Source organism: Notothenia rossii (genome assembly GCF_949606895.1).
Source record: "Notothenia rossii genome assembly, chromosome: 1".
Lineage (NCBI taxonomy): Eukaryota > Metazoa > Chordata > Actinopteri > Perciformes > Nototheniidae > Notothenia > Notothenia rossii.
The window spans coordinates 82,087,161-82,113,809 of record NC_136912.1 but is presented as its reverse complement, the minus strand read 5'-3'; the positions used below and the strand labels follow the sequence as shown (position 1 = coordinate 82,113,809).

The following is a 26,649-nucleotide window of genomic DNA, read 5'->3' as shown; positions in this document are numbered from 1 at the left end:
CACCTAGGACCAGTGTTGGTCTTATTGCAGTAACTGCAGTTAGTCTTCTAATAACCACCAGATGTCTGCACCAAATTGTGATCCATTTAATAATCACAGTTTTAAATGTTTTCTCTCCTCACAGGTCCTTCATGCCCAGAAAGCCGGGTACAAGGCAGCCATTGTTCACAATGTGGAATCTGATGACTTAATCAGCATGGGATCAAATGACTGTAAGTCACCACAACCTTAGTATGTTTGCTCTTATATGGCACAAAAGCATTTAGTGTCTTATACAGCTGCCTGGTGTTTCTGTTGCTTTTGTTTATCTCTGAATCCCAGAGCCAGTGGAAAAAATGGGGAGTAGATCTAAAATCTCAAGATCTACTTGAGTAAGATTTTGAGGCCCTAAAGCACTGTAGCACTCCTTGTCTATGAATCCATGTCGTCTTCCCTCCAACCCATTTGTGACATGATGGCGTCTACAATCCTCAGTGGAGGGACAGAATAAATTATCCAAAGGCTTCCCGTACTTGTCATTGTTTTAGAATAGATGTCACAGCTGATGTTTTGTACACTGGGTGATGTCAGTTGTCGGCATCGAGGGATTTCTCCCGTCACTTCAGCTCCCTAACAGTTTTGGTATGCTTAACCGAAGACCGATGGTCACACAACATTCAGGTTGAATGTTTTAACAGACTAAAATCGGTTGATACTTGCATACAATTGGAAATGAAAGAAAATCAGAAAATGACCATTACCATTTCCAAAGCCCAAGTTAAAGTTTACAAATGGCTTGTTCTGAACAACAATCAAAAACTCAAAGATGTGTAGAGACTAGGAAAACCTGCATATAACTGGAACAAGTGAGTTTTTCATGGTATGTTCTGCCAACAATTGACTAAATGATTAGGCGTTAGGCAATCATCAAAATGTTGCCACCTAATTATCTGTCGATCAACAAAACGATACCCAAAGCTTCAGATCAACCACCTGTCATCGAATTCATTAGTAAATGGAGTTTCCTTAGTTGAATAACTTTTTTAGTAGATAAAATGAATTGATAAAGAAAATAGCTGAAACCGTCGTGTTTTAGGATTGTTTATCGGATTAAGGCATTGAAATACAATCACGTGATATATTAAATGTTTTTTTCTTTGCTTTTTTAGTGGATGTTATGAAGCAGATCGATATCCCCTCTGTGTTTGTGAGCGAGGTGACGGCCAACTCTCTGAAAGACGACTTCACGTATGACAAGGGGTGTCCAGACCCAAAATCCCATCAATAGAAATAAAAACAGGGTTAACCTTAAATCAGTATGATTTTCTGATGAGATGGCTGCTTTTCATTCAAACCTGGCTAGCATTTTTATTTGATATTTAGTATTAGATCCGTCCTGTGATTGGCTGTCACTGCAGCTGAGGTGGTTATGAAATGTCTCAGCATTTACAAGGAGTCACAGTGTTAAAGTTTGCCACTATTAAATCAGTGTGTGTGTGTGTGTGTGTGTGTGTGTGTGTGTGTGTGTGTGTGTGTGTGTGTGTGTGTGTGTGTGTGTGTGTGTGTGTGTGTGTGTGTGTGTGTGTGTGTGTGTGTGTGTGTGTGTGTGTGTGTGTGTGTGTGTGTGTGTGTGTGTGTGTGTGTGTGTGTGTGTGTGTGTGTGTGTGTGTGTGTGTGTGTGTGTGTGTGTGTGTGTGTGTGTGTGTGTGTGTGTGTGTGTGTGTGTGTGTGTGTGTGTGTGAGAGAGAGAGAGAGAGATACCATCCAATACCATCCAAATACATGAGGGTTATTTCCTCAGTATTCTGCAGAGGAATGAACACCAAACATGGTATTGGCAGAGTTTAGTCAGTGGGAATCAAATTGACTGTTACATATTTCTGCAGTAGAGGAAGTTCTGTGAAAAGGAGTCGACCCCATGGTAACTAACTGTGTGAAAAATCATTGGACTAAATGACTGCTAAATATTTTTTCAACAACAGTGAAGTGTGTGTGTGTGTGTGTGTGTGTGTGTGTGTGTGTGTGTGTGTGTGTGTGTGTGTGTGTGTGTGTGTGTGTGTGTGTGTGTGTGTGTGTGTGTGTGTGTGTGTGTGTGTGTGTGTGTGTGTGTGTGTGTGTGTGTGTGTGTGTGTGTGTGTGTGTGTGTGTGTGTGTGTGTGTGTGTGTGTGTGTGTGTGTGTGTGTGTGTGTGTGTGTGTGTGTGTGTGTGTGTGTGTGTGTGTGTGTGTGTGTGTGTGTGACCTGCATACACCTGACAATGACACTGCTTGTTGTTTCAGGGGACACGTGGTCCTCATGCCAGACTTCAGTCTGCCACTGGAATACTACCTGATCCCCTTCCTCATCATTGTGGGAATCTGCCTCATCCTCATCGTTGTGTTCATGGTAACTTCTAATGCGACTGAGATGTCCATATCAAATACAATCTAAAATACATTATAATGAACTGTGGATCATATTTAAAGATGGACTACTTCTTAATTGAAATGTGTTTTTTTAAATGTAGTTTATCTATAGTAAATCTGTCTGACGATTGAAAATGGTATTCTAACACAACATTCTCCTGAGAATCATTAAAGTTCTCCTTTATTGGATTAGCAAAGGTACGTTTTGAGTTTGCTTGGCTCTTCGTTGGGCATCTGGCGTCCAATTTGGACTCAAACTTATTTTCCTCCTGTGACAGTTTTCCTGTCTCGAGAAAGTAGACATGAACGATGTGTCTGTGTTTTTTAAACTGATTGTAAATGTATACTGTCAAATGTTTTCTCTGCTTTTCCTAGATCACCAAGTTTGTCCAGGATCGACACAGGGCTCGGAGGAGCCGCCTGCGGAAAGATCAGCTAAAGAAACTTCCCATCCATAAGTACAAGAAAGGTATGGAGGCAATATTCAAACTAATCCAACTCTCCAAACATCTCTTTGGAGAAAAAACATGCATTTCACCCTAAATGTATGGCCTGTTTGTTACGTAACTCTGAGTCTGTAGAGGTGCTAGTTCCTCCTCTTCCATGCTCCTCACATGATTCGGCCCAGAAGGAAGATTTCCTCAACACATTACGGCACATCATTCATTATTTCTGGAGCTCTGCACCTTGGTAGCTAATCAGATTAATATGGACTTGATTTTTCCACAAAGCCCTGCGTGGCAGACCAGAGCTCGTCTGTTGAGGCTGGACACATGACTGATGGTTTGGTATTGAGTGGGGGTCTCAGAGGCCTGAAGGGGGTTGAAAGTTAAGTGTATTTAGTTTTGTATCTCAGACGTGTTGAGCGGATTAACAGCATTTGTCCGATTTTTGTAAGGATTGAATATGAATGGTATGATGTGAAAATGTCACGGGACCATTATCCTGACAAAAGAAAATATTTCATATGTATTCCCAAAATGTTGCATCACAGATAAGACACTCGTTTTTCTCTTTTTCTTTGTTCGGCCTCTGTTTCGTGAAAGCCAGGCTGTGGCGTAGTTTTGCAAATCAAATCCTCTTTGTGCTTTGGGCGAGTAACTTCTGTCTGTATATCGAGGGTGTTTTTGTGCCGGATGTGTTTCCTCCGGCAGCTGCTTTTTCGCAGACTGGAAATCCCCGGGCTCCAGTCAGCTGTGCAGGGCAACACCAGGGAGCTTTAGAGACTACGGGTGGCGCATGATAAGTAGCCCCCTTGCAAAGCTGCTAATTAAGGGGGCTGTGAGTCGGGCTGCTTCCCCCCCGCCTACCAGAAACTGAAGCACATGCATCACACCCGCTAAAGGCAGTGTGTGTTGCTCAGATATCTGTTTTTGTCTCGTCAGCCTCTGTAGTTTGTGTGATCTGGTGGCGGTGCCCACTCTGACTCAGGGTTTCCACCAGGCACCGCTGCAGACGACCTTGGCGCTCAGATGTCCAGGAAACGGCCTCCAGAGCCTCTGCGCTCCTGACAGCTGAGTCAGAGCTTTTGGAGCAATGAGGTGACACCAAATCTCCACCGATAACCTTTTAAGCCCTGCACTCTGGAGCGAGGTAGCTTGGCAAAGAGCCGGCTGCTGCTCTGAGCATTAAAGGAGAGACTGATGGGGGCGTGGCTTATTGTTTTACAGTGTCTACACAAGGTCTTTAGTAAGTCTTCTTTTAGCAGAAATAGCTAATTTTCTATTGATGTAGAGTGATAGCAATTAGCTCAATAACTGGATAATGGCTGATGTACTATTCAATAGAAGTCTATTGCTAGGAGGTTATATATGTTTTGTATATATTATTAATACATTTGTGTGTTTTATTTAAGAGGACAACAAAGTCAATGTTATGTCACCTATTGGTTTGTGGACCACGTTTTGAAGCTTGGCATTTTTTCCTTCACTATCTTTGTTTTTGGATTCAGACATAACACGCCAAGGTTAAGCTTTACCGTTGGCCAAAACAAATAACTTTCATTTGACAACAATTGTAAAAGTTTCATTATTCCTTAACTTAAAAACACACTGAAAAGGATTACATTTTCAAACACCTAAACTAAACAAGGCTGTGGTGGCAACATTTCAATCACAAGGTTGCCATATTTACAATAACACAGGATTATATATGTTATACTGAAACCACACAGAGTAATGGAAACACATTGTATAATCAGTGGACTACTATTCAAGGCATGGTGGCAGCGTTATAATACCAGTGAGCCCATACACGGAAACAATGACGAGCTGGCATCCCAAAGCTGCTGTTACATTAGCTCATCAGAATACCAGTGGCCATTGTTTACAGCATGCTGATAGTGTTTTTTTATTTCATCGTAAGCCCCTTGTTGTGATACATGAGGATTTTTGAGCTGAAGCATTGTTTCAGACCGCTCAGTGCCACACAAGGTCCTGTAAAGCTCAAGTCTCACTGCTGTTGCAATTCGTATCCTGAAGATTTTTGGGCTACATGCCTGAAAGTGGAGTTCTGTGTGTGTGTGTGTGTGTGTGTGTGTGTGTGTGTGTGTGTGTGTGTGTGTGTGTGTGTGTGTGTGTGTGTGTGTGTGTGTGTGTGTGTGTGTGTGTGTGTGTGTGTGTGTGTGTGTGTGTGTGTGTGTGTGTGTGTGTGTGTGTGTGTGTGTGTGTGTGTGTGTGTGTGTGTGTGTGTGTGTGTGTGTGTGTGTGTGTGTGTGTGTGTGTGTGTGTGTGTGTGTGTGTGTGTGTGTGTGTGTGTGTGTGTGTGTGTCTGTTGCACGCCTTGGCTGCAACAGATAATGCTGAGCTTGGACTTTGGGGGCTTTGAGCAGATGCAGCCATAGTGAACAGCAACACTGTGGAGCTGTGTTAGTGTTGCTTCTAAAGCAGCAACTATGCATGTTAAAGCCATTATGCAAATATCAGACGATGCAGTTCCTTCAGTGGCCACTAGATCACAAACTATACTCAGAAGACTCCAAACTTCTTTATTTTAATACTAACACAGTGAAATAAGATCCAACCAGTCTCTGTCGTCTTTGTCGTTATTTGAGTTTCCTGGTTGCAGTAACGGTCAATATTGGAGCAGTCAGTGAATGCATCACAGCGTACCATCAGAGACTTATAAGCAGCATAACAGAGATCACTTACTGTAAGTGCATCTTTTCACTTTTATTTCTCTCACTATTAATAATAATAATAATAAACGTTATTTATATAGCCCATTTCATGCTTGACGCAGCCCACAGTGCTTTACAGAGAAGGACAGAAAATGACAATAACAAGTGAGGAACATAATTAAAACAAGGTATACACAGAAATTGCCCCAAATTAAAAAGATAGGTCTTTAATTTAATTTTAAATATTCAAATTGAGGTTGCTGTTCTAAGCTCAAATGGGAGGATGTTCCACAGTTTGGGGCCATAAAAGCAGAAAGCAGCCTTTTCTTTTAATGCACTCTAGATACTTCTCAAATAAAAATATTGGAGGATCTGAGTGTCCTGCAGGTTGATAAAATGAGAGATGAATAAGAAACCACTGTTCTGCGGTGATTTATTCCAGAGGAGGGAGAGTTTCATTTGAACATGGTGTGATGTTTTTTCTGAGAAAGTGAAGTCACCTGAGGAGGACCGTTACTGCAAGCTGATCATCCTGGACTGCTGCTGCTGCTGTGCTGGCAGGAAGCCGTTCTGCTGATCTGTGTTTCAGCACCTCCTAATCACACATCCATCAACTCTGCAAACACTTAGTCAGGCGCGCCAGCTGCTTTTCCCACCCTTTAGACATTTATTGCTGCTGTCGATGAGCCTATATTTAATTTAAACTTAAAATATTTGCGTCTAATATTTATCTTATTGTATGGACATTGCAATTGGCCACTTGACAGTTGTTGTGTACATTTGCGCCAGAGGCTGTAGGCATAATGTCAGACGTGCATGTAAAGAATAGCAGAGGCTAAAATGAATGGTAGCTAACACAAAGGGAGTCTGTATGGATAGCACACAATGCCTTAATGAAAACCATGGTACCCGTGTAATTAACGTACAATACCAGTGTGAGCAGCAGCATGCAGCGTCAGATCTGTGTCAATGTATAGGATTATGTAATAGCAGCTGTCAGCGAGCCGCGCCGCGCCGCTCTGCCGTTCTGGTTTATTGCACAGCCTTGCGTCACCCCCACTTAGCCTGAGAGCCTGACGTTCTGGCGTCAAGCAGGCGTTAAAGTCAGACACCCACAAAGTCACTGCAAACTGGCTGAGGAAAAGGAGGAGGAGGGGGGGAGGGGGGGGTTAGACCGCTCATTATAGGCCAGACTCTCCCTCTGACCTCTGAACCCCAGTCTGGTCCCTCCTTGTGTATGATGAGTCACTCCGGCCTGCCCATCCACGGCTTTCCACTTCCAACCCATAAGCAACCACACACACACACACACACACACACACACACACACACACACACACACACACACACACACACACACACACACACACACACACACACACACACACACACACACACACACACACACACACACGCTCATTGACACCGACACACACACACAGAACAGAGCAGCTGCAGTGGCTCAGTGGTGTGTGTGAGGCATGTTGCTCGCTGCCAGTTGTCCTGGTCGACCTGTGGAGAAGCTTCTTTTCTTTTCTTTTTTTAACATCGTATTTTTGTCGTCCTCTTTTTATTTTCCCGCTCTCTCTCTCTCTCTCTCTCTCTCTCTCTCTCTCTCTCTCTCTCTCTCTCTCTCTCTCTCTGCTACGCTCACTCCCTGCTCAGCTGAAGTTCAGTAGGACAGCGAGGTTCCTCGGAGAGCAGGAATGCTGACAGGCTGGCTGAGAAATTAGAAATAAAGGGAGTAGAGCTGCACTGGCTCGTGAGTCCTTTTAAGATGTGCTACTGGCCCCAAATCGTCAGGGATACCCAGAGTCTGTAGAGTGTACACATTACACAAAACATCATTTAGATGTTTTCAATCGCCTTGAAAAAACACCTTACCACCTCTTAGCTTTTTCAACCCTCACATAAATAAGTGAGTGAAAATAGTTACAGTGCTCTTTAGAAATCAACATTTTTTACATATTTTCTTCCTGTTGATTGACCTTTTTTGTGCTTATTATCTACAAAAAACAACGTATACATCATTATTTTCTTATTATCTACAAAAAACAACGTATACATCATTATGTTTGGATTTAATTCTCCGCCAGCTCTTGTTAGAAGATATCTTTTGAACATTATCTGCTCTACACACATGTACTGTACCTGTGAGACTCATGAAAGGGAACCTGGTCTCACATGTTCAGATCACAGTAACGACATCACTGACCCCTGGTAGGAGCTTCTAGAAGTGAGGAGCGGGTAACAGCAGCCCCCTCTTTGATCAGCAGAGTGTAATTTGTTCCGTGAGAAGCGAAGAGCGTAGCAGACTTATGACTTGGTCTGAGTTATGTTCTGCTGCTGAACGCTGCGTTCCTCTCTGCACACCGCTCAGAGGTCTGGATTCAGTCAGTTCTCAGGCTCCGAGGTCAACAGGTCACATGTCTTTTAAATAATGCAACCAGAGAAACTCCACTGAAAGTTTTCAGACATCCTGTTGAGCAGGTTCAGTGAAAGTACACATATTTATTTTTGGTGTTAGCTACCAGGCACTCTATCTCTTCTTACAACATGTGACATAGGAGATGTGTACAGTCAGAGAGAGACAGATGAGTGTTTTAATTTAGGACGAGTAAACTAATTAATTCAACTATAATGTTGAACTCTGACAACACAAAGTGAGCAGATTAACTCTTTAACCTTATTGCTCATGTTTCTTTCCCCCATTGGTGTAATGTAACTAAGTACCTTAGCTGTGAGTATTTTTATAGTACCTTTTATTTGACATATTTAGCTACTTGTTACTTTGCAGATTTAGGTTAACATAAAACATACATGGACACATACATAATCATATATTATTATTATTATTATAGGTTAAGCTTAACAAACCACAACCATTAGACCGTAGTTGTAAAACAGAGCTACCCTTTAAGGTGCCTGAGTTCAGTCGCCTCTGAACCTTCCCTCTGCTGCACTCAGAATAGATCCGTTAGCGCCACAGTTCAGCATTTCCTGAGTGTAAACTGGACCGCAGCCTGCACAAACGTTTCCTCCGCCTCACCCCGACTGCTCAGCACAGTCAGAAAGAGAGGAAAAGATGGAGGCCTTCTTTGGATTTGAATAAAAAAAGGACAGGTGTTGGGTAAGAGTGATGTTTGGGAGAGGAACACGCTCAAAGTTTGAAAGGGGAAGAATGAAGAATTATTTCTTTAGTCCCGCAGCGGGCAAATCTACAGCCAAAGTGACATAGCAGATGAAAGGCAATCAGTAGTAAAGTAGCTAACATGTTGAATATAAAGAAAAAGCACACATATGAAATAAAAGTATTAAGGACTCATCCATGGCTAAAAAAGTAAAGTAGCAGCATTTAAATAGGTAACTGAACATGAACATATTACGTTTTGAGAGACTATAAAAGTTATGTTTAATTTAATCACATATAAATGATTATGGTTAAGGCAGCAGAGTTGAAAACATCACCTTCAAGTTGAAGTTGCTCACACTCGAGGGAGGAGGAGGAGGAGGAGGAGGTGGTGGGGGGGGGGGCGATGTGACTCCCCATCCTTATACGGTCACATGCAGCCCTGGCACGGACACAGAGAGCCCGGTCGGGGAAAACATGCTCATTTAGAGCTTATATAAACACACCGACCCACAGCCTGCCCCCCACCCCCTCCTCCCCGCACCCGGCCAGGGAAGAGGAAGGCAGGGAAAATGAGAAGAACGCTGAGGAATGTGGAATGGAGTGCGTTGATACATTCCTGAGCTTTCAGTGCACAGAAATACCTCCTGTATCGTCAGGAAACGCGGCGCTGACGATTCAGCGGGGATTCTTCCTGGGATTAGACTTGACGTGACACAATTTATACGTTTTAAGGAAATAAGACTCATAAAGCGGCTTAAGTTCCTTACTGCCAGATACGTCATGGACCCACCTGGCATCAAAGATTTTGAGAAAAAAAAAAAAAAAAAATCACTTAGTCTTCTTTGCACGAATAATAACCTGGACTCACCCCATTTCTGAACTGCCGTAGTCACTCGTCTCTTTACTATTTATTTTACCTGATGTTATCCAGCGTGAGAAATGCAGTTAATGAAATCTATTTTGACTGTACCTTGGCAATTAAGGGGGAAAAAAGAAAAACAAGCAGCACTTGTTGAGTTAATTTAGTCCTTGTAACTGATTCACCAGCACTTACTATGGTATGATCTCGCTTGAAGTGAATATATCTGCACTTTCCTTGTTGTTCGGAGTTTGATTCTTTATGGTTCTTGCACTTTTTTACAAGTCGCTTTGGATATCAGCTAAATGATATGTAATGTAACTACTGTTATTAAACCTTATTTCTTGTATTCTTTTACAATTCTTTCTACACTTTTTCCCACACAGGGGACAACTACGATGTGTGCGCCATCTGCCTGGACGAATATGAAGAAGGGGACAAGCTCCGAGTCCTGCCTTGTTCTCATGGTGAGTCTGAATCCTGCGCTGTAGATCAACTGTTTACCTTTGTGTGACACCAAACTCAACACAGGCCAACAATACTTATTCCATCATTCTTCATATATGTTTTCTTATTGTCAACCATTCCCATGAGCCCAAAGTTAAATGAGGGTCCTAGGATGGTTTGGCATCAACTAAATGACAGTGCTCATTATAATGAAGGAACCCTCCACCCATTGTTGCTCATTAATGTGTTTTCAATAGTTTTGGCAGACCGGAGTAGAGACATACGTCAGGCTTTGGCTACAGAGGCAGCATTTTGAAATGCAACAGATTGAAACAGAACCTGTTAGCCTGCAATACTGTTTTATTGTCAGAGTTTACAGACCTTTTATCTTCACGGTCTACTGTATATTTTTTTACTTTTTAATGCTGCTTTAAATCTATTTTGAGATGTTTAAATTCTAGTTTTGTTTATTTTTACTCTTTAATATCTACTTATGTGCAATGCCTTGTTTTGTTTTGTTGTCTTTTATGCTTCTGCAACCAGTGGCGGTTCTAGACCAATTTTACTGGGGGGGCCAGTTATTTCATGAGGGGCACAATAAAAGTCGGTTACAAAGACAAAGACAGTATAAAGTAAACATAAAATACAGTTATTGGTATTTGTAGTTTTTTTAATTTAGAGTATTTGTTTTAGTAACTTTAAGTGACAATTTAATAAAAAAACATAAACAGTATATTTGCTTTTATATAAGGTAATGAACAGTTTAATCTCCACTGTACATCCAGTTCTTTGATTTTGTTCCAATAAATCTTACTATTGTAACCTTTTTTTGGAGGGGGGTCACAGGGGGGTCCCTGGTCAGTGTTATGGGGGCACTGGGCCCTGTTGGCCTTGTTGCCCCCCCCCCCTAGAACCGCCCCTGGCTGCAACGCAAACATTTCCCAATTTGGGATCAATAAAGATCCTCTTATCTTATCTTTTTTGGGATTTGTTGACAATGAGAAGTTGTCTTTTAAGAACAACAAAACAACACAGGGTATTTTCAAGTGCTAACAGGTCGTTAACTCGCTTTATAGTTATAATAAATGACTCTGTTCCGCTGACTGTTACTGTCGCCCGCAGCCTACCACAGCAAGTGTGTGGACCCCTGGCTGACCAAGACCAAGAAGACATGTCCGGTGTGTAAGCAGAAGGTGGTCCCATCGCAGGGGGACTCTGACTCGGACTCCGAGGAGGGGGAGAGCGGCCCCGATGAGAACGAGGAGGTGTCGGAGAGCACCCCCCTGCTGCGCTCCCTGGCCTCTACCAGCGCCCACTCCTTCGGCACCATGTCGGGGGCCTCTCGCTCCGAGCAGGACCCCGAGTCCTCCGACTACGAGGACGACGAGCTGGACAGCAGCGACAGTGACGACGAGGTCACCGTGGAAACCGTGGTGGTGCAGATGCAGCAGCCCTGCTCCGAAGACCACGAGCAGGACCTGCCCCAAGCTTGACTGATTGTTGGCACTAAACCCCACCTCCCTTCACCCCACAACCTCTCAGCTGCAGAAACATTGGGTGGGGGGGGGGGGGGTCACAAAACAGATTCATCTCTTTTCTGTCACTGCTTACAAGACATTGTATCGTATTGTCCTTGCAAAGTTTCAAATGCATATCTACGTTTTTTTTTTTTTACATGATTTCAGATAAAGTGCTGATGTGTGACAGGAAGTCGGCAGCGGCAGGTTGGTGATGTACAGTAGACTTTTATACTGTACTCTTTCGTCAAAGATGATAGACGGATGGAAAAGTCCCAGAATCATCACGCTTGTTCAGTAAAAGTACTATGTATATAAAAAGTATAAATCAAAATAAGTTGCATCTTAACCTTTGACCATCTTTGACATGTTTCAGATGGAGGTTCATTACTGTACATACATGCTACACTGACACTCCTATGCAGCATCCTTTTTGTAAAATAAAAAACAACAGAAACATTTTAAGCCACAGCAATATGGTTTTGCCAATGTATCTCTAGCCTGATATGAGGGAGCCAAGGTGCTCCTGTCTGTTTTGTGCCACGGTTAATCTGTTACGAATCACTCTGACAAACTGAAGCCAAACCAGTTTGAGAAACTCGTGGCTAAGAATGTCCCCATGTGACGTCACGTTGTGCAGAGACACTCGAGTGGAAACTCACGCTGCCTGTGGGAAACTTCTTCTGGCTGCTGCAGACCTATCACTCGTAACACGCGCCGTTATTGGTGGATAGTCCTGTGACACACATTTAACTGACCTTATCTCATTTGAATAGTTTATAGTAAATATGCTTTTTTCTTCTTCTCCATAACATGATTTTTTTGTTTATAAACCCTGTTGCCTTTTTCAGTTGATGTATTGTTAGTGTTTTCCTGCTCATGTGTCTGTTCTTGATATGAATTCACTTCAATAAAATGAAAATGACACGGAAACTTTTCCTGGTGAATAATTTGTATTTCCTCAGTTTTCAGTGGAAACACGATTTTATACAGCCATTAATCAGACATCCATCTTTCGTAGATCCTGCTTTTGCTTCAGACGCCTGTTTTTGGAACCTTTCCGTCTCAATATGTACAGCTGCAGTGTTTAAGGACTTATATAGGCTCCACAGTAAACTTGGTCAGTGTAATGAGATGATTACAGGACACACATCAGCCTGTTTAAGTCCGACATGGCTCATTAGCAAGTAGAAATTATAGGACTTGTCAGAATACTCTTATTTCTCGACTATAAAGCAATTGAGGTTTGCCTGGGGAGGCCTGAGGGTTTGAAGCTCCCCCCCCCCAGTGTTTCTGGCTGAGGACTTTTGTTGTAATTTGCCATCTCTAGTTCACATTTTTAATTCAGTAGACATCCTGTTGCTTTAACATCTCTTCTGTGTAGGCTTCCAAGTTGTTATAAACCTTCAAATATTCAGTATCTGAATAAGCACGACCCATTAGTCTGACTCAAAGCAACGATAAATAGTGAAACTGAAAAATTGAGATTTCAGAAACAAATATGTGTTAAACTGAATGTGACATTCATCTTCTCTGACTCTTAACAGCTAACCAAATATGTGCATTTTCCAAAACATTAAACCATCCCTTCAATAAAAAGAGGCAGCATTTAGCATAATAAAAACACAGAAACATTTATCTGGTTGGAATAAATTTATTTGATCTGTCTGTAAACAAAGTGATAAATCAATTTATGGCATTTCTTGGTTTTATGCATATGAAATCAGATGCATTATAAGATACTATCCCAGATGTAAGAACAAAAAAAAAAGTGTTGAGGAGAAAGGAAATGAACATAAATCAGCAAACAGGACTTGAAACAGTTTTTTTTTTTATGAGTACACATATCTCACAAGGCCTAAACAGTGGAGCGGAAGCAAAAAAATAGAAAAAGTGCCAATGAAATGACTCTTTAGTGGACAGTGGGTAAAATCCATCTTACAACAGCAACAGATCTTTATATTATGGCACAGGATACACAGGTTCTGCAGTTCATTTTCAACAAGACAACCAGAAGCGTCTTCGTTCCAACCAATCCCATCTCCCGTTGAGTGTCATTTCTACTTTTAAAAGGTTTTTTTATTTTATTTCGATATCAGTTGGACGTTACAGTTAGCAGAAGTGAGCGCGGACAGACCGTGTGATACCCCAGAACTCATCTGACTACAGAGTAAAGGCAATTTATTCCACAGTTTTGTAGTGTCAACACAGCATGGGTTTGTACAAATGCAGTTGTTTGTTTTCTAAACAAAAAAACAAAAAAAACAATGTAGTGAGAATTTTCTTCAGACACTCCCACCCTTACCTACCCTGTAGCTTCAGATTTTTTTTTTTAACCATAGTACGCATTATTGTCTGGTTAGTGTTTCCTTCATCAAAAAGAGTTAGCAGTCATCCTTCACATGGTTTAGAGGAATTGTATAAACACCAGAGCTTCGACTACACTTGGTCCTATAAAAAGAAAAAGAAATTCAAACTGGACACGTTCCAGATGGTTGTATGCTGGGATAACTACTGTCCAAAAATGGCAGCCTTTCCAAAGATAAACAAAAGAAAATATATTACAGGAGCTGGCAAACAAAAACAGTATTAAGTGCCTGAGCCATTGTTACTGTGGAATGTCCTTGGGGTTTTCGTGTTGTGATGACGGGAGGAGAGGCTACCGGCATCTGGACGACAAACGCTCTCAAATCCGGCTCATGGTCGTCAGCTGAGCCGTTCCGAGCACCCCCCCATACACAAACCCCCCCCCCCCTTTTATAAAATGTGTTCAGGACAGAGCAGTGGATCTGGAGACAGCGGGGTCAGAGGACTGGTTGGTTGCTGTGTAGTGTTAGATCAAGATGAGAGTTCTGTGAGGTTTGTAGTGTCGCCTGCTTTGAGAACAGGATGTGGAAACGGAGAGGGGGAGGAACTCAACATTTTTGGCAGGAGGGGGTGCGGAGGGCGGAGAGAAGCGACAGTTGACCGGCGTATGCATGCAGTCTCCCCTCCGGACATGGAGGAAATTAAACCGGAAGACGTGACGAGCTGGGTTACCGCTCAAGTGCTCTAAAAGGCATCGGCTGCTCGGGAGGGAGTGTGTATTGTCAGGTCGGGAGGGATTAAGAACCAGGACAGAGAAATCAAAAAGAAATTTCTACTTCAAATTCACGCTTTAGCTTTCATTGTCCGAGTGTTTGGCCAGGTTTTTTCTTTTGCTGATCTTTTGCTACAGATTTGTCAAGACATCCTGTTAGCAACATGCTCATCTTTGCTATGGATCAACTTATAGTGCTTAAGGGGTAAGAGTACACAGCACAAGTGTGTTAATGGGGGAGGGGCGGGGGATAACAAAATATGGGATAACAAATAAGGAGGAGAGAAGGCAGAGAAACAAAAGTAACCACCAACTAGGACTGGAAGAAGAGTGAAATGCAACAGGGTGGTAAGGGTGAGCTGCTAGGTGGCGGGGTGTAGGCTGCTTTAGTATCCGGACTTCCTCAGGTACTCAGCCATATGAAATGCTTTCTTGTTGAGCTGCCCTCCATGGACACCTTCCTTCCCCATGACAAAAACCAATGCTAGAGTACACAAAAGAAGAAGCAAAACAAAGGAAATGAACAGACGTGGTGATAGCAGGACTGGAAAATATACTTCTTTTATTGCCACCTTGCTAAATGTGGGCTACATTGTTGACAGAGCCTGAACCCTGTGCTATGTTAGAAATGCTCCTGGGATTTTGTTTTAAATCGGACTGTTTGGGGAAACATGGGCTCGACAGTAATTATTTTATTTGTTTTTCACCTTTTTGTATGTTTTTTTTTTATCTCCTGCAACTAAGCCACATAACTACGTGAAAACTAAACTAAAACCCTGAATCCCTCAAGTATTTTGCCATGGAGAATGCCTTCTTATTCAATCCGCCTCCATGGACCCCTTCTTTGCCCTTTACCAAGACCAAGACTGAAAGAAAAGAGACAGAAGACATTTAGAGAAAGTGCAGAGAGCCCACACGTGAAAAGAGAAGAGCTAAAAGCAGCAGGCAGACAGACGGCTACAGAGGAGGACAATGGCACAGAAACCAGAGCGGCGCTTTGGTCTGACGGCTGTATCGAGTCTAAACATTCATTTTCTTGTCAGTGCTGCTGGTGGTGAAGACATCACACATTACAATAGGGAAGTGAGCACAGCGGGAGATTAAAGTAAAGGACGCATGCAAAGCTGTTCGTCAGTCTATCAGGCAGAGCTCAGAGCTGTAGTGACTGTTGTGTTCACTTTAAACTCATGACTTTCACTGAGAGTGAAGCAAAGTTTGATAGGTAGTGGACTATTGCATTTTATTTATTAAACTTTTAAAAAAGGAGCACATTCTCCAAATCAAACTTTGGCCACAATTTACACTCAATCCAGACAATTTATTGATTTAATTTATTTACTAGAAATGGCAATCCATATTGTTGAATTTGGTCTTACATTTCAGTACCACTTTACATTAAGACTATCCTTATAAAGGGTTTACGAATAGTTTCCAATTAATTTATTAATAAGGTTGTGAACACTTTATAAAATCATTAATAAGCTTTTATAAGATATGAGATAAACAGGGCAACTGTGACCGGTTGCTTGCCAAATAGTAGGGGTGTAACGGTATACGTACCGAATAATTTCGGTACGGCCCTTCGGTTCGGCAAACGTGTGTACCGAACGAATATAACGTTAAACGTAAAAAATTGAGAACGTGAACAACGTTTTGGAAGTAATCTCAGGCGCTGCGCCGCAACATTCAGAGTAATTTGCTCACATTGGGTTCAACGCTAGAGTGACCAAGTCATTTCATTGGACGAGAGGCATACTATGAGAGCTGTTCACAGGGATGCGTTCAAATTTAGTCAGTAATTTGAGGAACGGCGATAAAGTTGAGCTCGAAAATCCTCCAGCATCATTGAAGTCTCCGGTTTGGGAACATTTTGGTGGATGACGGACAAAGACAGGTGGACCGAACCAAAGCTGTTTGTCGGCATTGTTCAACTAAAATTTGTTACGCGGCTGCGATACATCAAACTCGCACACTGATTTGAAAAGGCATCACTCGAACGTGAATATCACCGGTACCAAAAGAAAAAAGACTGAAGTGCAAACCCAACTCCCGCTAGCATTTAAGCCTCCACCACTCGCAAAATGTTCAGACCGAGCCAAAGCTATTACAAACGCCAAATATCCTTATGTTGCCATGTTAGCAAAGCGCTACCTGACTGTATCTGCTAACTCTGTCCCTCGCGAGGGGGTGTTCTCCACAGCAGGAGACATTGTTAGTGCCAGCAGATCTGCCCTTTCGGCAAGCAAGTTCATTTTTCTTTAAAAAAAAACATGAAAATGCAATGACAAGCAAGTCATAATGTCAAGCTGGCTGCTTAGGTACTAGTAAAGTACAGTTCATCGAAATGCTGCACCTTAATGTTTATTTTATTATAATTTATTTTTAGTGAATACATTATTCACAGTTTAATAATAATTTAAAAAATATATATATATATTTTATGTTTTGTGATAATTGTTTCTGCTGTACCGAAAACGTACTGAACCGAACCGTGACCTAAAAACCGAGGAACGTACCGAACCGAAATGTTTGTGAACCGTTAAACCCTTAGAAGACACCTAAACAATAAGCGTCACTATGCAACCGGATGAGGCCGCAAAGTATAGCACTATGCATTAGTTTACATGCCCACCGGAACCCCTAGGCATTACCAACAGATCAACGCACAATCAACCCATACAGGACATCTCTTTCTCCACATTACGTGTTAGACATTAGAATTGACTTTTCTTATCTGTCACATACTCTTTTGTCTGTCACATAAGTGGCGCAACTGATGTGGTATTGCGCTCAGGGGAAATTATTTTGACCGGAGAGATTTAGATTTGCCGGTCTTCAGCATATTTTACCGGTCATAGTCCGGTAATTACCGGCTAACGGGAACTCTGACTACTAGTGCAGTAAAGTTCAAATACAGATTATTTCAGTTCATCGAAATGCTGCACCTTAATGTATATTTTTTATATTTTGTATTTGAGTGAATACATTATTCACAGTTTAATAATAAATTTAAAAAAATGTATATATATATTTTATGATAATTTGTTCTGCTCTCCCGAAAACGTACCGAACCGTGACCTAAAAACCGAGGTACGCACCGAACCGAAATGTCTGTGAACCGTTACACCCCTACCAAATAGTGAGCCCACATTTATCTGTACTGCTAAGCCTTATGGCTATTTAGCTTACTTCGTCTTCTTCATCAGCCAGCATCCTTGGTATCTGTTGCTCACTGAGTTGATTCTCGCTAAGTAGCGAATATAAGGCTTAGTCCTCTTGCCAAATAGTGAGCCTGTGTTGATGTATGAAAACTATGTTAGAACTGGTTTATAAATGGTTCTTAATGATTAATAAAGTGTTTACAACCTAATTAATAACCTAATTATAAACCCTTTGAGGGTAGTCTTATTGTAAAGTGGTACCAACATTTCTTTGCAACAAGTCCAAAGGTACCACACTGGTTGCCATAAATGCTGCAAAATCAGCTTTTCTACTAATTTTCGATAAGCGACCAGGTGTTCGGATGAGGTACAAATCCAAGGAGCTAAGAATTCCTCCTGGTTTCCTCTGTAATCATTACACACCATGCCAGCAGCAGAGACTAGGAAAGTTAAGCTTCGACTGGATACGGCCCATGACTAATGCGGCACACATGCAGAACCAGCAGCATGCGTGTGGTACCTCTCCTCAATACATGTAAGAGCCCTGTAATGTAAGTCTTTTACTGGCTGTAGTGGATGCGAGTGACCAGGGGAACAGATTCAAATGTTTTAGGGTAGGGTGTGTTAACCCGGAAAGAGAAAGGTGCATGCAGTTTAGAAAGTTTTAAGGAAATCCCAGCCCAAAGAGTGAGCCTGGTGAGAGGAGAACAGGAACCAGTTAGTCTTACCTCTAAGGTTTAGTCGTTTCTGGGTAAAGTGGGGAGGACAGGGCATCTGGGCCCATGCAGGCAGCCTGATAGCTGGCACAACTCTCAGGCATATCACATTCATATTTTTTTTTACAGTTAGTTAGGTGTAGGCCTTTCAAAGTCAGTCATTCTAAAAATAAATCTGTAGGCATATACTTTTTATTAATTAAAGGATTTACAATAATTTATGTAGCAAATCAGAATTCTCAGAAAAGTCAAGTTCATAAATTGGGTTATTTATTCGATTAACTTTAAATAAATCTTCATTTAAATAGAGATCAATGAGTGAGTTCTGACCTGTTATAATACATTTTATTTCAGTAGCTTATATTAGTTATCAGAATTGGGATATATACGCCAGGAGCAAGGAAATCCCTCAAGACAACCAATATTTAAGACAGATATAAACGATAAGAAACTGGGAAAAACACGTTATCAATTATTTAGGATGATCTGTAAGATGTCTAGACTTTATTACCGATGGTATCAAAACATATCAGTCATTTTAATTCAACTGATAGCTGTATCTGATTGAAGTAATGGCATAGAGGACTAATAACTCATATTTTAAGGGCATTTCTTTTTACCCGACCTCTTTATATGAACTTGCCCCTTACTAACCCGTTACTTATCAAGACTACATTTAGCTGAGATGCAGTTGTTCCCCATCATAATCAAACTACATTCAATAATAACAGACACCTAAACACCTGTGTTCATCATATATTGAGGAAAGGTGCGTTCAAGGTCTATCCCACATGCACAAACACAAAGGTCTGTAGCTAAACTAACGGCACTATCATTCAGGCTCTGCTGTCACTGTAGCACTACTGAAAGCTTTCTGACTGACACTGAACGAGGTGCTCACCTTTGCCGGCTCTGCCTACAGAAATGTTGTATGTTGGCTCTCCTCCTGAACTCTTTGTCCGGATGTCCATTGTCCAGTCGCCGTCAACAGGGAGGCTGTCTCTGATTACGGAGCACTTCTTATTGCCTAAGGTCATCCCACCGCAGAAGAATGCCTCACGGTCCTTCCCTGTTATCACGTCAATTTCTTCAGGCTAGAGGCAAACACAAAAGCAAGAAATTAAGTACATCCATTTTAAAAATGCAAAATGTTGATTAATTCTGTCAGAGACTGCTAATTATTTTACATTAGGTCTTTTCTGGGCGTTCCTCTAATGCTCTTTGAATACAATTCAGATTAATTCCACTAACGTGTGGGTGCTGTGAAGCCTTTTGAGAAACAGGTCTTTCAAATGAAGAGCCGATAGGAAAAACGTTTTTTCCTCAGCAAGCAATACCTTACAGAGCTATTAAAGGTTCTGGACACACTCCTGAGATGTTGCATAATTTATGAAGCAACAAGAACATATATGAACAACTAATTTTCAAATAAAAACCCTTTCAAAATATCTATCATAAATATATCATACATTGTTGTAAACTGGTACTAATGTTTTTGAAGGATTCAACATCTTTTGATCAAAAGAAGGACTAAAACACTGTTTAATTCAACTAATGTAAAGCGTGGAAATATGGACAGTCCAGAAGCTAGTTCCTTTTATTAAATCCCACAGCATAAAATGACCTGCCTCTCTCCAGTGTGGCCTCAAAAGACATTCAAAGGTTACACACTGTCAAAGGTCTCCTGTACCATGCAAATCGTAAGACCCAAGTGTTGGGTTAGAGATTTAGAAAATTGGCACTTTAGGGATTGAATATGGGGTTTAATTCCAGATGACATGGGGTGCAAGTCTACAAATATATTTGCCCTTTACCTGAGATGACCTATAGAATACTATGACCTGAGCTCTTGGGTATCCGAGGTTATCCCTGGAATCTTACATCCCAGCAGAATAAAATAATGCTTCAGACTCTAGTGAGAGATGTGTTACTTTAAGGCCTTTCACTCTTTGTACTAGTTGCATCCAGTTCTGGTTCTCATTTATGGTCACACAAACACTTCCATAGAAAAGAGGCTTATTGTATTGTTACTAGACAGTGTAAAATGCTGCAATGGAAAGCTTAAGTATGATCTATTACTTGACCAAACTGGTACAAAAACAAAGTTCTTGTTTTTAAAGCCATCCTAATAAACAAAAGAAAAGTCTGTAGATTTGTTAAAAGTTTTTTTTCTTTTACACTTTGGGGACAGTATATGTAAATCAAGTCTTTCGAAATGATATCTAGCAATACACTGTTGAAGACAATAGTGACTCCAATAGCCGACAAGCCCTGAAATATCTACGGCCCACTGCAGCTGACCAAAACAATGGCAAAACATATTCTGTAAAAGAGTGCTCCTGATTATGTGAAAAAGTGCATTTCACTACACTCTTTACATGGTACAGATTACCCTAAATGGTCTTTGAACCAATCTGCAGAACAAAAGGCGTCGCCCATTAACTGAAAAACTGCGCAGTCATGAAACGCGAAACACTTCAGGACAAAACTGGAAACTCAAAGGATTTCTACTGACTCAGACACAGTTAGCATGGCGGCTAGCTGCACGTTAAGGCCCGGTCAAAAGGTGCATTAGTCACCGGCTTTCTCCCCATCGAGAGCCCACGCTGTGTAAACTAGCACTGCCGTTTCACAGATTCTGCTTCATACAGCGAATTTGGTTTAGCTAATTTAATCAACGGGTATAGGCAAAAACAGGCTAGCTAAGGTCGAGAGCAAGCTGGTAAGATGGCAATTAGCTCTGGCTTCACATGAGACTTCCAGAAGGACCGAAATATGTAATTTAATTGAATGCGTCCAAGGATAACGTTAGTCTGAGACGGTTGCCCGAGCGGACACTCCCGTTAACAACTCGTTCATAGTGCACTTGTCTGAAGCATGGGCTGCCATTTTATACCCAACATTCTCCTAAAAACGAACGTGTGTCCGATTCAAATTACAGCTAATCAACTTCACACTAGTATTTTTTAATTATCGCCTTATAATTAATTTAACAGACAAAATGGAGGCTCAACGAAGCGCCGGCGAAGACTGTTTAGCAAAGTTATATTTCAAGTAAATGCTACCATCAACTCAGGTGTATGTGCGTAGTTTAAAAAGTACAGAAAGACAAAGGGTGGACGGCTTATGTAATCGTTAACGGAGACTAAACAGCTCGATTGGCTTCCATGAACAAAATGAATAAGAAACTAGGAGTGTATCCGCCATCTTGGAAAATAAGGGGCGGTAGCAGCAGTGCGATTCACAGAAACAGAGCAGGAAAAAAAGAGAAAGACCAACGGAACGCAAGCGAGAAAGTACGCATGCGAGCACCGCTCTAGTTGCGCTATTAGCGTTAGCTGATAATGATTTTCCAACGGGGATGACCGGCCTGATTTGAGCTAACCGCGAGTTGTAGTCTGCTAACCAATGTTACCGTTACATTGTGTTGTATGCTAAAAAATAAATGAACTAATAACAAAATCCAAAAGTAATGGTTTATAAAAAGAAGAGTGGGTTAAAGATAAATAATTGAAATCGGCTATGCTTTCTCCGCCTCCTTAGTCCTGTCTGACCGGTATCAAAGACAGACGCGGCTGGTAAAAGCTAGCGTTAGCTGGCGCTATTCTCTTTAGCTTGAGTTCGCGGTACCGTTTGTCACTGGCTTTGGTTTCCCCGACTGGTCTGGTGGCAATTTCTAAAAACATTACCTACAAATAAATGTAACGTTAACTGGAGGTGATGAAAACCGTACCACACTGCTGGTGGGTTGAAGCAACGGTTCGTACGTGCCAATGCATCTTGATTGTGACCACCGGATACCATGTGTACCACACACCGCTCGCCTTATCCTCATTCATCAAGGCCTGGCTATGCAGGGAAACCCACCGGCATGCAACATCACTGTTCCTCCCATGTAATCATAGATACTGACACACAGAGCGTACTAACCGTTATGTTGGCAAATGTACCGCCGACAGAAGATGCCCAGACGTATTTGGCGTCCGTGTACCCAACAATGGCCGTGTCCTGGCAGCTGCCATCAGCCATCAGGTTGTCCACGTAGCTTTGCCAGGACATGTTTGTGAAATTAGTTTTAGGACGGAAAAAGACGAAGGGTCAAGTTAGATCACAAAGGTCTCTTGAGCGACGAAGAAGCAGTGAATAAGCTGTATTTATCGGGCCTCCAGCAAGCAGAACCCCCCCGGCTCCGTCACGTCCCGGCTTTCTTCTGGTCTAGGAAACGAAGAGAAGCCGCTGCATTCGGACAGGCGCTTGGGTGTAGTCCTCACTAAAATCACTCCGCCCAGGTCGTTGTTCGCCCTGCTGCCTTATTGCATAATAAACTGCGCGGCGGATGAATATACCGTGGCAAAAAACAAGAAGGACTATTTTTTCTCTCCTCATCAGTTTCAGCTTACTATTCTTCTGATTTGTGTATGACTAATACTTACGATATTAAGGGAGTCTAAAATCACATTTACTCAGTTTGAATGCGCTTAGCAACATTTTGTCGTGGTTTTTGGTGTAGATCTCTGAAATGTAATTTGCAAAGCAAAGTGGTGAAATAAATAACATTACAATGTAAAATAAAGAAAACACTTCACATTTGTGTTTACCTTATAAAGCCCCATTAACTTCTTACCTCTTTTTTTCTCAAGCTCTAACTCCCGGATCAATATCTTCATATCCGCAGTTTTATTTAGCTCTTGATTTAAGATAACCACTCCACTTTAATCAGCTGGGCAGATAGATAAAAACATAAACATACTCAGCAGATTTACCGAAATCCATATAATGAGTAGTCGTTTTTTTTTCTTTTGAGTTTTCAGCAGTCATTTGGGTCTCTTATCATCCACGGAGAGACAGGCAAAAACCTTTAAAAGGTTACTAGGTCATAATAGGGTGAAACATTCAGTAGCAATCGCACACTCTCATTATGCTATGGGGCAATTTTGGATCTCCAATATACATGGCTTAAATATCTCTGGATTAATATCATGCTGTAACAGCAGTAACACTTTTGGCAGGAAGGAAATAAAGAGAAAATGTAAGTAAATAAAACGGGTGAATCTAAACCAGCATTTTAATAGTCCTTAAAGAACAGTCCAACGGGAGACTCCAGGAGTTGCCCGTCGTGCTATGTTAAGGGGAGAACCTATATTTCCATATATGTGTGTACGTTTACATTCTGAGCATAATTTCAGTCCAGGCTGTGTCCATGCAATAAAGCAGCGTCGATGTTGTATGGTTTTATTCAGGTTTCCACAAGTCAGATATATTCTCAAGATGTTAAAACCTTATCAATACTAAATTACAACTACAAGTCACCAAATTGAAGAATATTTGGAAAATTCTTCTTATGAAAATATAAATGGTGTTGTGCTTATTGTTAGTTGTTTTGCCTCAATCAAAATACAATACTTTTTTGCCATATCATCATTGATAGACATTTTGTGAGTTAAAAAAACAACAAAAATAAACCATATCATACAGTAACTACAGTGAGACATTAAACAAGTGGTAAAAACATAAAACCTTCATGTATTAAAGAAATATACAAATTAATAAACAAAACCAAAGTTATTAATGGGGATGCTTTCATAAACAAAATGTGTTTGTTTCAGTTTTTTTGACTACAGAAGGTTAGGGTGCAGTTTCTCAGTTATCCAAGCGGTGAAATCAAACCCGGCGATCATGCAATGTGTGTATCAACAGTGTATGTTTGTGTTTGCTCCCTGGAAACCATAATGAGGTATGCACATGACTGTTTTATGATCTTTCTATCCTTTATTCTTTCAATGTACACCAACTGTAAATTCACAGAACACAAAGACACGCTGTAAACTCTGGCTATACAAATGGTGTTCATCTCCTAAATCTGAAATCCTGCGTTATTTCTCTTATTGAGGTAATAACATATTTGAGGTTTATCCAGGGATATTAATTACCTACTTATGAGAAGTATTTCTTTTTCAGCACCCCGTAACATGCTTTATAAAGTAGCAAAAGGTCACTTGGAGCTACTTCTATTGAGCAAAAGAATGTAAGCCCCTGGTTCAAATCAACCACAGTTAAGACGTGAATGGAAAGCATATTATTATTGACTCAGAGCTCAGATATACCTGACTTTAAAACACACATTATGGACATCAAATCAATCATTTACATTTAGACCAGTGTAAAACTAAAGGTAAACAACTAACTAAACAACCATTGCAAGTGAGATGGTTTAACTTGTCTGAGCTCAGTTCATATTCATAGATACTGCAGGGGTTGTTCTTCTACAGCATGTGACTGTTTTATCTTTTAGAAACTTCCAGTTAATTATTTGTTCTTCTCTGTGACGGCAGAAAAAGTTATTAATTGACCAGGCAGTGAGCGACTTGTCAATCAGTCAGCCACACCCATATCCTATTCTCCCATTGGATGCCGTCAGTTTCCATGGTCACCTCTGTTTTGCACTTCTGCTCTGTCAAAATACTAGCGCTCACAGTCAAACCACTGCGCATGAGTCACATGAAGGAGCAAACTTGTTTGCTTTAGAAAAGGCTTGGCTTTGGACAAGCCATTAGCATCCTAACAGCTGGATAACACAGCGATAAACACAAGTTTCCTGCAGGCTATATCAGTTTTTTTTTTTTTTTTGCATACACTTGTCCATATTCGACCATTCATGGCAGAAGTTTGACTATGTCACAATGTGTGAATGGATAGAAACAATCCTGTATCAATAGTGTTAAAGACAGTGAATCAGTGTAGTGCACTCTCTGACTCTGACACCTGGCACTGTGCCTTTCTGTTGGCTTAGCAGGCGTATGCATATACCGCGTGCCTGCAACTGATTTATAAACTTACCCATTGTTTTTTTTACCGGTTTTTGGCTCAACATACAGATATTTCAAATGAAGTAGAAAACCCCAAGACTACAAAGATGTGAAACGCAAAAAGTAAACTTCTAACTACCAAATACTTTTGCAGTGAAGCTGCTGACAGCCAGCATTGTGTGTCTTTATGGCCTGCGACCCCCATAAAACAAAGCAATGCATACTTCCCAGTCCCCAGTCACTGCAGAATGGCTAACAGTCCAACAAGCTGTTTTCCCTTTTTTAAGGCTGTTTCCATTCAGACCCTTTTAGGTTTTAAACCATTTAGCTAAAATGTAAACATTGTAAACATGCAAGTTACATATCTTAATCATTTTATTTTTGCATATATGTATTTATTGTTTTTAAAGGATAACGCTGGAGATGTTCCTTTTTATTTTGTCAACAGATCCCATGAAAACACCATAATATTGTAATAATGTTAATAATTCCCTAAATATTCTCTGACTTCTCTTCCTGTTTGTCTGTAGTTCATTTGCTCCTCCCCTTAAGACTTCCATTTTTAAAAACACACCACAATGATATACTTTTACTTTAAATCAAAGGCTTGAATTATTATTTTTTAAACAGTGGGGCTTTGTAACTTTTAGCAATGTTACTCAAACTCGATTTGCCCTAGGGGATTAATACAATTCATCTTCTTCTTTAAAGAGATGGATAGTGCATTGGTTGGGGAGTATTTCAGTTAGTGGAGGAATACACATGTGAAGTATTATTGGGTTTCTATAGCATTAGCACAGTGTTTGTTGGATCAATTCTAAAAAACGTACAGCATTACGATTAAAACATCAAAGGAGCTTGTCACAGTGCAACGTTAAGGCCTAATTTTGTGCTTTAAATCATTTTTAGATGATAACCGAAGTCTATGGCACAGAGAACAATTACAATTCGGCTACAGACATAACTTCTTGGTGTAGATTCTTAATAAAATCACAGAACAAATGCTAATCAATAGGTTTGTATTGAAATGAGTACAAGAGTAGAACAAGCTTTTATTCTTAGTTCATTTATCGTAGAAGCATCGAACATGACAGAGGTTGCAGGTCAGAGCTACAGCTGCCTAAGTAGGCCTGAAGATATCAGTCCTGACTTTAACTCTGACCCTGCAGGAGGCTCTGCTTTGTCCTGTAGTCTGAACACAGTGCATACAATTTTTTCACCTCAATTGGACACAATTATTTATTCATGACTCTACTTCGCTCTTTATCTTGTGTAGCAGTACAGAGGGTAGACCTATTTTTAACTCACACAGGTGAACATTCTCAGATGCCGATATGCTTTGGTGTATTTTTTATGAGGTTTATCGCTAAATAAATAATTTCCCCTCCATGACACATGATTGGCTGATCTTTGGATTCAAGCTTAAATC

General features: G+C 41.0%; 2 protein-coding genes and 1 long non-coding RNA gene across 5 annotated transcripts in view; 1 reads left to right on the top strand and 2 right to left on the bottom strand.

Annotated features, from left to right (window-relative positions):
- The window catches only part of rnf13 (ring finger protein 13), a 32,658-nt gene extending 20,267 nt beyond the window's left edge, over nucleotides 1-12,391 (top strand). The window contains exons 2-7 of one of the 2 annotated variants that reach the window (XM_079688588.1): nucleotides 125-212; nucleotides 1,149-1,239; nucleotides 2,259-2,364; nucleotides 2,760-2,853; nucleotides 9,881-9,961; nucleotides 11,064-12,391. In XM_079688588.1, coding sequence (XP_079544714.1) covers nucleotides 197-212; nucleotides 1,149-1,239; nucleotides 2,259-2,364; nucleotides 2,760-2,853; nucleotides 9,881-9,961; nucleotides 11,064-11,434 — 759 coding nt within the window. In that variant the 5' untranslated portion in view covers nucleotides 125-196 and the 3' untranslated portion in view covers nucleotides 11,435-12,391. Of the gene's footprint in view, nucleotides 1-124; nucleotides 213-1,148; nucleotides 1,240-1,752; nucleotides 1,901-2,258; nucleotides 2,365-2,759; nucleotides 2,854-9,880; nucleotides 9,962-11,063 lie in introns of those variants that run through there. The other variant, XM_079688589.1, reaches the window with a different exon arrangement.
- On the bottom strand, nucleotides 7,115-9,869 carry LOC307043798. Its single transcript, XR_013809455.1, has 2 exons — nucleotides 7,654-9,869; nucleotides 7,115-7,318 (listed from the first exon to the last, which is right to left on the bottom strand). It is a non-coding gene; the product is annotated as an uncharacterized lncRNA (long non-coding RNA).
- A 701-nt stretch (nucleotides 12,392-13,092) lies between the features above and the next one.
- Nucleotides 13,093-22,702, bottom strand: LOC307043790 (profilin-2-like). 2 transcript variants are annotated; one of them, XM_079688611.1, is made up of 3 exons: nucleotides 22,345-22,695; nucleotides 19,316-19,508; nucleotides 13,093-15,021 (listed from the first exon to the last, which is right to left on the bottom strand). In XM_079688611.1, exons 1-3 carry the CDS (start codon nucleotides 22,471-22,473, stop codon nucleotides 14,924-14,926), a joined length of 420 nt encoding a protein of 139 aa, XP_079544737.1. In that variant the 5' UTR covers nucleotides 22,474-22,695; the 3' UTR covers nucleotides 13,093-14,923. The 2 variants fall into 2 exon arrangements, with proteins under 2 accessions (XP_079544737.1, XP_079544738.1); XM_079688612.1 differs by lacking the exon at nucleotides 13,093-15,021 and adding an exon at nucleotides 15,083-15,403 and having other exon boundaries at nucleotides 22,345-22,702.
- Nucleotides 22,703-26,649: the final 3,947 nt, after the last annotated feature.

What these genes read in the sequence shown, in the direction of transcription:
- LOC307043790 (XM_079688612.1), bottom strand. Translation starts at nt 22,473, where the DNA reads ATGTCCTGGCAAAGCTACGTGGACAACCTGATGGCTGATGGCAGCTGC. An exon ending in GTACATTTGCCAACATAACG is followed by an intron (nt 19,509 to 22,344) that starts GTTAGTACGCTC and finishes GTTTGCCTCTAG; the next exon opens with CCTGAAGAAATTGACGTGAT. An exon ending in TGTAGGCAGAGCCGGCAAAG is followed by an intron (nt 15,404 to 19,315) that starts GTGAGCACCTCG and finishes CTTTTCTTTCAG; the next exon opens with TCTTGGTCTTGGTAAAGGGC.